Here is a 13,945-nt window from a genome sequence, read left to right as displayed (position 1 = left end):
TCCAAATCCGCCCTCACCGGCTCCTTACGGTAAGCAGGAGGAGTTGGCTCACGTCTCCCGACTGACCCAACTAAACTACCCGAGAGCCCTCCCCCAAGAAATTTTTGGGTTTGACTTACGGGGTTCCAGCCTTGTTTCCGTGCTGCCTCCTCATATCGCCGCCTCTCTGCTTTCGCTGCCTCCAGCTCAGCTTTGGGACGGCGATATTCTCCCGGCTGTGCCCATGGATCTTCTCCGTCCAATATTTCCTCCCAACTCCAATAATCCTGTGTAGCAGGCCACTGCTCCAATTCACGCTGCTTGATCCTTTGGTGGGTAATTCTGTCACGATCGTTTTCTTGTTTTGTTAGTGTGTAAGTGTTTTTGTTTCGTTTTGCCTTCTTCGTCAATAAAAGGAGATGGCTTATTTTCCTAATGCTGCGTTTTGGTCCGTCAATCCTCCACACGATCGTGACACTCCCTCTCTCTCTCTGTCTCTCTCTCCCTCTCTCTCTCTCTCCCTCTCTCTCTCTCTGTCTCTCTCTCTCTCTGTCTCTGTCTCTGTCTCTCTCTGTCTCTGTCTCTCTCCCTGTCTCTCTCTCTCTCTGTCTCTGTCTCTGTCTCTCTCTGTCTCTCTCTCTCTCTCTCTCTCTCTCTGTCTCTCTCTCTCTCTCTCTGTCTCTCTCTCTGTCTGTCTCTCTCTCTCTGTCTCTGTCTCTCTGTCTCTGTCTCTGTCTCTGTCTCTCTCTCTCTCTCTATCTCTCTCTAGGAATCGCACTGTTCACACCGCGCTCCACACCTTTGAGGCAGTGCAGGTCTGAAGGACAGGAGTCATAGGTAGAGAGATGGGTTGAATCAACATTGTTTCCACATCATTTCAACCAAACAATGCGATGACCACGAATCAACATGGAAAACTGATTGGTTTTGCAAAAAGTAATCAATGTAAGGGAATTTCATATTTTGTTTAACCTAAATCCAATGACATGGTAAACGTTTTTGTTGATTTCAGTTGAATTTACATTAGTTGACAACTTGACCAAATTGAAATCAAAACTAGCCATTGAAAGGATGTCTATGCCCAGTGGGAGAGCACATTATTGAAGGGATGCAGTAAAATATAGATTCAACATAATCTCCCCGTTTATAACCGGTACTAGTAAACACACACACAGAGTGAGAGTGAGGGAAATAGAGAAAGAGAGAGAGAATCTCCAATAGAAGCAGTGCCTAAAATTGCTTTACATAGTCAATCCGACGTCTGAAGTGGCCAGATGTCGGTTTGAGAGGTGCAAGGCGATACGGTCCAGAGCTTGATTTTGGCCTCTGCATGCTTCTGGAGGCTCCGCAATTGCGTCACACCCTCCATACGAAGCCCCCTACCACATTTTTAGATCAAGCATAAATTGTCTTTTAGAGTAGAGGGTCGCATCCTGCTGATCCAACAGAGATCACTGTGGTGCAGACGCCATTTTTCATGCTGCGGGCGGTCAGACAGACAACTTTGGGTTGAGAAAATGTTTTTGTCACTCAGATTATTTGGCAACGGTCGCCTTTCTGGTTTGTGTGCGTTAGCCTACCTATTGTATCAAAATCACATATTTGTCACATTATTCACACACTCAGAATTCGCTGCTTCAAATTTAGTAGCCTACCTCTCCTTTCCGAGTTGGGCGAGATCAAGAGTAGACTGCCAAGAGTATATACCACAGGAGGTTGGTGGTACCTTAATTGGGGAGGACAGGCTCATGGTAATAACTGGAGCGGGTTCAGTGGAATGGTATCAAATACATCAAACACATGGTTTCCAGGTTTTTGATGCCGTTCCATTCGCTCAGTTCCAGCCATTATTATGAGCCGTTCTCTTCTCAGCAGCCTCCACTGGTATGTATGCATGGGTGCACAATCAAATAGCAGTTATCTTTCCAAGAAAATGTACTTAAATATGAATAGACCATAGTTTACTACAGTGTTTGTAAATATTGATAATGGAAAGAAGTGGAAGATGCTCAACCAACGTGAGTCAAGGTGCATTCCAAAAATGTCAAGGTGCATTCCAAAAATGTCAAGGTGCATTCCAAAAATGTGATAATAATTGAAAAGGAAAAGGTGCAAGGCACGCATAGGCTACCATGGTGAGCGAACTATGCACCTTTTTATTTTCAATAAATATTGATTAACCATTTATTTGTCTTTGCTTACAAATATATCTTATATTCAAAACGTAGCTCAAGAGAAAGTGCAGTTATCAAGGGGCAGTTATCTTTCCAATGAAATTAACTTCCTAAATATGATTAGGCTATAGTTTACTACATTGCCTAGAAATACATATTGATCACCCATATTTATCTCCATCTGACAATCATCCCAGTCCTAAAAGGTAGGCTATAAAACGTAGCTCAAGAGAAAGTGCAGGTCTCTCTAAATCTGCTCTCGTCAAGCTACTTCTATTCTACTCGCTGATGTAGCCCAGCAATACCAGTAGCCTAAAATAATGGGCAACGTGAGAATCTCTAGTAATTTAACCTATTTCTTAGGTTATTTTTCACATTTTGATATTGCTTATAGGGCACACAATTGCTGGGACCATGGCTAGCAAGTCACATATGCTTAATATAATATTCCAGGACAGTGGTTGGGTTCAGTGACCAGATCTTGTGGTACCAGGTTTGAGTTGGATAGAAAGCCAGCGGTAGCAGCAGTGAGGTATGAAAAGCTGCGGGTGCGGACGGGGAGCCTGGATGAAGAAATCAGTTGTGCAGACCTCTACCTTAGAGCTCCTGTTGTACCCTTCAGCGCTAGCCATGGAGGTTGAGAGTGGACAGTAGATGACCAACATGTTCAAACGGCCCATGTGAGTGCATTGGGGCTTGGATAATGCGTACATACAGTACAGCATCACTGTCACTAATTGCTGGCAAGCCACTGGGTTTAGTTAATGACACTAAACGTTTACAAACATGGCGTTTGATAATTAGGTCTATGGAAACGCCAGATTTGATGGTTAGGACTGTGAAATGCGTTTTCTAGAATCATTTCAAGTCACAGATGCGTTATGTCACCCTTTAAAGGTGCAATCTGCAGTTGCTACATACATTTTTTTACTTATAAATGAATGAGATGTACCCATTGATTCTTGAAGAATATAACTTATATATGCCTCATGAGCTTAGTTCAACTGTTGTACCCTGTCAGAACCCAAAATATAAGATTGTGGTACTCCAATGCTTGTAAACAAAGTAAATGTAAACAAACACTGTATAGCCTCAAAACATGGTTAAAACTATACATTTTATATAATGGATGGTCAGTCCTTGCATCAATAGCCCTGTCTATGAATTTGAGAGTGGTTACTCTTCTCCAGCCCCATCTCTCAGCTTTTTACTGAAACAGGGGCTTGGAGGGCCCTTTGTTATTATTTCAACTGCTGATTGCTTCTTTAAAGCTTTATATTTAGCTTTAAAAAGAAATGTGTTTTGTTATTAGGCATACTCTGTAGGATGGGTCCTTGGCTAAGTGTATACAGCTGCACTATTCAAACTAATCGTGGCTCTTCCTCCATCTTCTTCAGATAGCTTTGTGGAACTGTTTGTGTTCAGTCATTCTGTAGGACTATACAACACCAACGCCCAACGCAGTGCTCCTCACTTTTAAGCGGCTTCCATCCCATGCCAGCCTTCAGTCTGTGTTCCAAATGGCACCCTATTCCCTATATAGTGCACTACTTTCGACCAGAGAGCCTAAAGTAGTGTGTCATTTGGGACGCAGACACTCTCGGCTCGCTCCGTTGAGCCTCTGAGGTGGTTTTAAAAAGCTCCCTCTAGACGTAGGTGGATTCCGCATTGCACTCCTTAATTGAAAACTGTGTATTGGTAAATGAGATGGAAAAGAGACTGCGGGAAGATAGGGATGTTTCCACTAAACCGCTTCATCGTCTTATATCCAGAAAAAACATCTAAAAATCTCCCTCCTCCAAAAAAATCGAACTGGCGTCCATGACCATGGTGATTCATCATTCATACCTCGGGCTCACATAGGGTCTAGATAGCTCCACAGCGTCCACACAGTCGGTGTAAAAGCCCATCTTTCACCACCCTTACATGAATTAACCCTTAAGGGGAGTGGTGGAGAGGATAAATAGTACATCTCTCTCTCCCCTCTCTCTTTCTCTCCCCCTCTCTGCAGTATATTATTTTCAAGAATCACTATGTGTCACGCTTGGTATGAATGATTCTGGAGACAGGCGCAGGAATGCGTAATAGTTTTTTTTATTGCACCCAAATTACGGCGTGCCATGTAAAGGCACGGGGACAAAGACCAAACAAACACTATACAAAACAAAGGGTAGAAACCCAAAACAAAAGAGCGAGGAGTACCACGAATAAATAACACAAGCCGCATAATGATTAACACACGGGACGAGACCAGTAATCATCTTGGCAAACCACAATGGCACGAAAGCCAATACACACAGCACAGGTACTCACACGCACCAAAGGATATTGTAACAATAATAGACAGGACAATGGTAAACCAAGGGCACACTTATACAAGTACTAATCACTGGGAATAGGGGACAGGTGTGCGTAATGAAAGTTCCGGGGGATCCGTGACACTATGCCTGTACTACTGTAAAGTTAAATGCTCTTGCTAATTTTAAGCAGACTGTTGTCTGGACTGTTGTCATATTTCATCCAGTTTTCTATAGTGACATCCTCTCAGCAATGGCAGCTTTTCACCTTCTCAGGCTAGCTAACGATTCCAATGACAAAACATGTCAACAAACGCTCGCTCCCCCAATGTTTGAGTCCCAGGCAATCCTCGACGACTTTACCCCCCACAGACTCCTCTGTCCGTTCGGGCGTTGATTGCGTCCAGACCTATTAACACTCAACAGTTGCTACTGGATGTCTGTGGCTGTGTGGCTGTGCCCCAAATGGCACCGTATTCCCTATATAATACACTGCTTTTGACCCAAGCCCTATGGGCCCTGGTCTAAAGTAGTGCACTAAATAGGGAACAGGGTGCCATTTGGTACGCACCCTGTGACTTCATATGCTCATCTGTCATGCCCCATCCCTCCCGTGGCAGTACAGTATGTGGTGCAATTAGAGCTGTGAGCCACATTGGCCCTTCACAGCGAATCACGGACAAGACCAGGAAAAACCAGGGAGAGCAGGAAGCAGACAGTTAGTCATGCGTGCATGCCGTGTACCACAGGAGGCTGCTGAGGGGAGGATAGCTCATAGTAATGGCTGAAATGGAGTGCATGGAATGGTATCAAACACATGGAAACACATGTGTTTGATGAGTTTGATACCATGTCATTTATTCTGCTCCAGCCATTATCATGAGCCTGTCCTCCCCAATTAAGGTTCCACCAACCTCCTGTGCCACGTACCATACTAAAGCATGTCTGAGCATGTCTGAGCACGCCTGGGCATTTCAAGGCATGTCTGATCACATCTGGGCCTGTCTGAGCATGTCTGATAACACAGCAGACCGTTTCTCCTACCGGTCTCTGTATGATCCCATCATAGAGATCCTATTCAATTATTCCTATTCTAATTCCTGATTCTATGGATCCCTATGGATTATATGGATACTAGCACACAAGCACGGAGATCATGCTATACACTACACAGTGTTAACCATATGGAACTACCAGATGCACTGGTAGGCTACTGAATGTTCACAACCAGTAACACAGATCTAATGTGTAGATTGGATGTGTGTGTGTGTGTGTGCGCGTGTGCATGCGTGTGTGCGTGCGTGCGTGCGTGATCTCATTGGTAGCAGAAGGAGACATGCAGAGAAAGACAGTGTTGTCAGCAGCTATCTCTCCAGATGGCTCCCTGATCTATTCCTCTCACGGTGTGGATAATACGTGATCACTTGAGTGTATTACTTCTCCAATGCCAAGAGAAACCGATGCCCTGCAAGGCTACCACTACTACTGTGTGATACTATGTGCAACCTTTAGCAGATCACAAACATACTTCAACTCCAGCAAAATGTATGTTCCCCTGGAATTAACTTGGACAGGGTTCAAATTGATTCTGTCCTTTCGTATTTCGGGGGAGAATAATCTTCAGCAGCCATTTATATGAATTTAATATCTTCACCCAGCCAATGGGGATATCTGTGTGTACTGGACAGTAGGTCTAGAATTTAATACCATTAATTATCTAGAATATAATACTATTAATAATCTAAAATATAATACCATTAATTATCTAGAATATAATACCATTAATAGATATACAATATAATACCATTAATAGACATAGAATTTAATACCATTAATTATATAGAATATAATACCATTAATAATCAAAAATATAATACCATTAATAGAAATACAGAATAATACCATTAATTATTTGGAATATAATACCATTAATAATCTAAAATATAATACCATTAATAGGCATTAGACATACAATATAATACCATTAATAGATATACAATATAATACCATTAATAGATATACAATATAATACCATTAATAGATATACAATATAATACCATTAATAGATATACAATATAATACCATTAATAGGCATTAGACATACAATATAATACCATTAATAGATATACAATATAATACCATTAATAGGCATTAGACATACAATATAATACCATTAATTATTTGGAATATAATACCATTAATAATCTAAAATATAATACCATTAATTATCTAGAATATAATACCATTAATAGATATACAATATAATACCATTAATAGACATACAATATAATACCGTTAATAGACCTACAGTGCCTTGCAAAAGTATTCATCCTCCTTGGCATTTTTCCTATTTTGTTGCATTACAACCACCAAGCAAGCGACACCATGAAGACCAAGGAGCTCTCCAAACAGGTCAGGGACAAAGTTGTGGAGAAGTACAGATCAGGGTTGGGTGATAAAAAAATATCAGAAACTTTGAACATCCCACGGAGCACCATTTAAATCCATTATTAAAAAATGTAACGAATATGGCACAATAACAAACCTGCCAAGAGAGGGCCGCCCACCAAAACTCACAGACCAGGCAAGGAGGGCATTCATCAGAGAGGCAAGAAAGAGACCAAAGATAACCCTGAAGGAGCTGCAAAGCTCCACAGCGGAGAATGGAGTATCTGTCCATAGGACCACTTTAAGCCGTACACTCCACAGAGCTGGGCTTTACCGAAGAGTGGCCAGAAAAAAAGCCATTGCTTAAAGTGTTTGCCAAAAGGCATGTGGGAGACTCCACAAACATATGGAACAAGGTACGCTGGTCAGATGAGGCTAAAATTGAGCTTTTCAAGATAAACACTATGTCTGGCTCAAACCCAACACCTCTCATCACCCTGAGAACACAGTGAAGCATGGTGGTGGCAGCATCATGCTGTGGGGATGTTTTTCATCGGTAGGGACTGGGAAGCTGGTCAGAATTGAAGGAATGTTGGATGGCGCTAAATACAGGGAAATTCTTGAGGGAAAACTGTTTGTCTTCTAGAGATTTGAGACTGGGACAGAGGTTCACCTTCCAGCAGGACAATGGTCCTAAGCATACTGCTAAAGCAACACTTGAGTGGTTTATGGGGTAACATTTAATGTCTTGGAATGGCCTAGTCAAAGCCCAGACCTCAATCCAATTGAGAATCTGTGGTATGACTTAAAGATTGCTGTACACCAGCGGAACCCATCCAACTTGAAGGAGCTGGAGAAGTTTTGCCTTGAAGAATGGGCAAAAATCCCAGTTGCTAGATGTGCCAAGCTTATAGAGACATACCCCAAGAAACTTGCAGCTGTAATTGCTGGAAAAGGTGCCTCTACAAAGTATTGACTTTGGGGGGGTGAATAGTTATGCACTCTCACATTTTCTTTTTTTTCATATTTCTTGCTGGTTTCACAATAAAAAAATATTATGCATCTTCAAAGTGGTAGGCATGTATTGTAAATGAAATGATACAAACCCCCCAAAAATCTTATTTTATTTCCAAGATGTAAGGCAACAAAATAGGAAAAATGCCAAGGGGAGTGAATACTTTCGACAAGCCACTGTAGAATATAATAGCATGAATAAATATTGAAAACAATACCATTAATAAACCTAGAATATAATACCATTAATTAACCTTGAATATAATACCATTAATAAACCTAGAATATAACACCATTAATAAACCTTGAATATAATACCAAATTCCCATTAAGAAACCTAGCATAAAATACCATTAATGAACCTAGAATATAATACCATTAATAAACCTTGAATATAATTCCATTAATAAACCTAGAATATAACACCATTAATAAACCTAGAATAGGGCCTCCCGGGTGGCGCAGTGGTCTAGGGCACTGCATCGCAGTGCTAACTGCGCCACCAGAGTCTCTGGGTTCGCGCCCAGGCTCTGTCGCAGCCGGCCGCGACCGGGAGGTCCGTGGGGCGACGCACAATTGGCATAGCGTCGTCCGGGGTAGGGAGGGTTTGGCCGGTAGGGATATCCTTGTCTCATCGCGCTCCAGCGACTCCTGTGGCGGGCCGGGCGCAGTGCGCGCCAACCAAGGGGGCCAGGTACACGGTGTTTCCTCCGACACATTGGTGCGGCTGGCTTCCGGGTTGGAGGCGCGCTGTGTTAAGAAGCAGTACGGCTGGTTGGGTTGTGCTTCGGAGGACGCATGGCTTTCGACCTTCGTCTCTCCCGAGCCCGTACGGGAGTTGTAGCGATGAGACAAGGTAGTAATTACTAGCGATTGGATACCACGAAAATTGGGGAGAAAATGGGATAAAAAAAAAATATAATAATAATAATAAAAAATAAAAAATAAAAAAATAAAAAAAATAAACCTAGAATATAATACCATTAATAAACCTAGAATATAATACCAAATTCCCATTAATAAACCGACATCGGTCACTGTTTTGATTGAGAATAACTCATATTAAACATTTCAATGCGAGCCTTTGCTTGGAGTATTTTCCATTGAACTCCATTGAAAGACAATGTGAATGGGATGCTTTTGCTGACAATGGAGCCGAAAGAAAACCAGGGTTCATCCAGGACATGGAGGCCTGGAGTCTGCATAGACCATCTGGAGGACAGCCATTCTGGAGCCATTATACCACGACGGCCACAGGACTGGCAAAAGTGCTTCTGCCATTAGGCATTCTTCTGATCCAGGACTCTTCTGATCCAGGGTTATTCTGACCCAGGGTTATTCTGACCCAGGGTTACTCTGATCCAGGACTCTTCTGATCCATGGTTATTCTGACCCAGGGTTACTCTGATCCAGGACTCTTATGATCCACAATTATTCTGACCCCGCGTTATTCTGATCCAGGACTCTTCTGACCCATGGTTATTCTGACCCATGGTTATTCTGACCCAGGGTTATTCTGACCCAGGGTTATGCTGACCCATGGTTATTCTGACCCATGGTTATGCTGTGATCCAGGGTTACAGTCTCCAAGAACTGTAATATTGAATCATGAGTGAGTTTTACTTCAAGCCCAGAGGAACCATGCCTTCTGGACCATGAGAAAGTGTTTAGGCAATGCAGCAGTGTAGCATTGGTGTTGTCGAAGTTCTCTGTGTGTAAATAGCAGAGCAGGTCTTCCTCCCAAAGTAAAGCACAGCACACAGCATGGCATTGGACATGCATCTAGCTGAGACTCATATTCTAGGGACGGCGTGCTGGCCGTGATTGTGGCGGCCTGCTGGCTCTCCCCATGCAGAACATGGTGTCTGTGTGTCTGTGATACTGTATGCAGCAAGAGCACACTGCTAGACTCCCGATCAGGCACCTGCTACATGTATAGCAGTACAGTAGGGTTTCTGGAAAGAGTTGCACTATATTTTATCTGTATCTTTATCAATATACTTTTAGATGAGACATCTGCCATACAGTATTATTTCTAAAAGGTTGTATTACTATATGTAGTGTAATATAAACTGGGTGGTTCCAGCCCTGAATGCTGATTGGCTAACAGCCATGGTATATTTAAGCAATAAAGCCTGAGGGTATTGGTAAATAGACAATATACCACGGCCAAGGGCTGTTCCCCTCGCACGACACAACACAGAGTGCCTGGATACAGGCCTTAGCCGTGGTATATTGGCCATATACTACAAACCTCCGAGGTGCCTTATTGATATTATAAACTGGTTACCAAAGTAATTAGTGGAGCAAAAATAAATGTCTTTATCATTCCCGCGGTATACAGTCTGATATACCACGGCAGTCAGCCAATCAGCATTCAGAGCTCGAACCACTCATTTTATAACATACTTTATACAATGGGCGGGTCTAATCCTGAATGCTGATTGGTTAAAAGCGCATTCCAGCCAGTGTCTATTCCACAAGTTCCCATCGCTAAATGAAATCTATGACGTCAAAATGCCTATTTACTCTGTTCCATATGACTGAGCAATCCACTGTCTCATCAGCCCAACCAGTCACTTTATAAACTTGATCTCCACTATAAAAAGCATCTAGACATCATCTCACATTTCTTTTAGACTAACATTCAGTTTTCACCGTACTGTCTGTCTCTCCGTCATTTGCAACATTGTTTCAATATTCAAATTCGATCTTCAACTGTCCCATAGTAGTGAACGTGTAGTGGTCGGGACAAGAGAGAGAGGCAGGCAGCGTTTCTCAGCCAGCCAAAACCATGAATCAGCTGGCATCACTTTTATGGATAAAAAGAAATGTACATTGAAACAAGGTAAAACCAGCTAGTTTACCGTCTTTCCAGCTTCAGTTTGAAGTTATTATGTTAGTTGTGTTGTTAGTTGTGTTGTTAGTTGTGTTGTTAGTTGTGTTGTTTGCTATCTCCTCTGAACAACAGTGTCCTAACAAGAAAGCACATTTTCAATGCCAGGCAAAATTGTGCCTCATTAGCTCGTTGTTATGGATGTATCCAAATAAATCTCACTATAAAAAAGCTTAAACAAATGCAGCTACTGTTGTTATTCTGTCTGCTCTGTTAAACGTGACTGTAAGTTAGCCGTAGTTGGCTAGCTGGCATGCAAGGGATAAGAACGTTGCCAGCCAGTATGGCAATGGAACATTTAGAACGAATGACTGGGTCACGTCCATAGATACAGAACAAAACGACTGAACGACTGGGTCGCGTCCATAGATACAGAACAAAACGACTGAACGACTGGGTCGCGTCCATAGATACAGAACAAAACGACTGAACGACTGGGTCGCGTCCATAGATACAGAACAAAACGACTGAACGACTGGGTCGCGTCTCTGGCAACCGAACCAATAGAACGAACAACCAGCCTGCTTGGGTAGCAACCCTACATTTGTTTTTCGTGACTATATCTTGTGAAAGAATGAAATAGTCTGAATAAATTCATCACAATAAAGTTTATTTTGTGAAAATATGCTAATCATTATTTGAATATGTTGGTAACCCGTTGTATAAAAGGGATAATGCCCTCGAAGCCGGTGTTTGGAGGATATATTGGCACGGTTAACAACACCCATGCCAATATATCCTCCAAACACCGGCTTTGAGGACATTATCACTTAAGTAATATATGCCACTTAGCAGCCGCGATCATCCGAAGTGGCTTACAGTCAGTTGTGCATAACTGTTGTATGTATGATTGGTCCCCCGAGAATCGAAGAGAGGCATGCTCTACCATCTGAGCTACAGAGGAACACTGCCTCTGAGTTTACTTTATCCACATATATGTTTTTGTGTGGTAAAGTTGTAGTTATTTTTTACTCTGCTTTTTTTTGTCAAATCTCTTTTTTTCCCCGCATAATGGTGATAACTATACCGCAGTGATTAGATCGTTGTGTTGCTTGTTATGTGCACAATGAGTCAATTATATCTATATATATATCTATCTATATATGCCTCCCAAATAATGCTCATCTGTTATCTCCTCTCTCCTCTCCAGGTTTCATATATACGTGTGGTGGGATGCTAAAAGGTCGGAATGGCACCATTGAAAGCCCAGGTTTTCCGTATGGGTACCCCAATGGGGCTAACTGTACATGGGTTATTGTAGCAGAGGAGGGGAACCGAATTCAAATTGTCTTTCAGTCCTTCGCTGTGGAGGAGGAGTATGACTTTTTATCGCTTTATGATGGACATCCTCATCCGGTGAACTTCAGGACGAGGTGGGTGCCATTTTAATACAATGTTCATTTCTTATTTCTATATATCTCCTTGCTTTAATTCTTGAATCCCTGTCTGATAAAATCCTGCTTGTTCTTTTCTTCTAGTAGCTGAATATAGGATTTACAGCTTTACGGTTGACATTTTAAAAGATAGACGAGTATGCTACTTACACTGTTCATTTCACGCAAGACTTTCGTCAGGAGCGGACTTTGAGAGCGATATGGTCTTGCATAACCTGATTAGCCCATTCTAATCTAAAATGGAAGCTCAGCAGCTTCTTCTATCGGAGCAGGCAGAACTCTCTCACTCATTTAGGAACACGTTTGATCACTGGGAAAGAGATCAGTCCAAATCATTCCATTGTAATTTGTTGCTTACATGGATACCAGATCGCCCCGGCAGTTTGACCGAATTAAAGCCGCCACTGAGAAATCACACCAGGTGATTAAGGCAGAGAAAATGGAACAGCTCTGTCCAATTAGCTGGTTATTGTAATTACTCCGGGTCCCATTAACCTGTGCTAATACACAGCAGATACTTTCCTTTCAAAACATCGCTGTTTGATTGGAATGTTGTCCGTGCCCTCGGAACCCTCATTAGCTTTGAACATTCTAGTCATTCATTAGGGGGACTGTGGTAACTGGCGAAGTGGCTTAAAGCCCCGGTTTCGTCATGCCTATCATAGCTATCTTTTATATTTAACTCTGCATTGTTGGAAAAGGACCCGTAATTAAGCATTTCACTGTTAGTCTACACCTGTTGTTTACGAAACATGAGACAAATACATTTACATTTGATTTGACACACACACATCACCTCCTCTAATAGCACTACCCTCCATGTGGAACATGTTCAATTTAATAAAAAAACGCCAAACAATATAAATAGGATGTAGAGATACACCCCAGAGGGAAGGAGGTGACTATACACCTCAGAGGGATGGAGGTGACTATACACCCCAGAGGTAAGGAGGTGACTATACACCCCAGAGGTAAGGAGGTGACTATACACCCCAGAGGTAAGGAGGTGACTATACACCCCAGAGGTAAGGAGGTGACTATACACCTCAGAGGGATGGAGGAGACTATACACCCCAGAGGGAAGGAGGTGACTATACACCTCAGAGGGAAGGAGGTGACTATACACCTCAGAGGGAAGGAGGTGACTATACACCCCAGAGGGAAGGAGGTGACTATACACCCCAGAGGGAAGGAGGTGACTATACACCCCAGAGGGAAGGAGGAGACTATACACCCCAGAGGGAAGGAGGTGACTATACACCCCAGAGGGAAGGAGGTGACTAGACACCCCAGAGGGAAGGAGGAGACTATAACCTCAGAGGGAAGGAGGTGACTATACACCCCAGTGGGAAGGAGGAGACTATACACCCCAGAGGGAAGGAGGTGACTATACACCCCAGAGGGAAGGAGGTGACTATACACCCCAGTGGGAAGGAGGTGACTATACACCTCAGAGGGAAGGAGGTGACTATACACCCCAGAGGGAAGGAGGTGACTATACACCTCAGAGGGAAGGAGGAGACTATACACCCCAGAGGGAAGGAGGTGACTATACACCTCAGAGGGAAGGAGGTGACTATACACCTCAGAGGGAAGGAGGAGACTATACACCCCAGAGGGAAGGAGGTGACTATACACCCCAGAGGGAAGGAGGTGACTATACACCCCAGAGGGAAGGAGGTGACTATACACCTCCGGGGGAAGGAGGTGACTATACACCCCAGAGGGAAGGAGACTATACACCCCAGAGGGAAGGAGGTGACTATACACCTCCGGGGGAAGGAGGTGACTATACACCCCAGA

At 42.9% G+C, this 13,945-nt stretch overlaps 1 protein-coding gene across 5 annotated transcripts in view; it reads left to right on the top strand.

Annotated features, from left to right (window-relative positions):
• The window catches only part of LOC129820230 (CUB and sushi domain-containing protein 3-like), an 805,004-nt gene that overhangs the window by 90,754 nt on the left and 700,305 nt on the right, over window positions 1-13,945 (top strand). For all 5 annotated transcript variants that reach the window (XM_055877256.1, XM_055877257.1, XM_055877255.1 and 2 more), the window contains exon 2: window positions 11,899-12,121. In XM_055877256.1, the coding sequence (XP_055733231.1) occupies window positions 11,899-12,121 (223 nt within the window). The remainder of the gene's footprint in view (window positions 1-11,898; window positions 12,122-13,945) is intronic.

This window comes from Salvelinus fontinalis, chromosome 22 (assembly GCF_029448725.1).
Source record: "Salvelinus fontinalis isolate EN_2023a chromosome 22, ASM2944872v1, whole genome shotgun sequence".
NCBI classification, from domain to species: domain Eukaryota; kingdom Metazoa; phylum Chordata; class Actinopteri; order Salmoniformes; family Salmonidae; genus Salvelinus; species Salvelinus fontinalis.
This window is presented reverse-complemented; position numbering and strand designations above follow the sequence as displayed.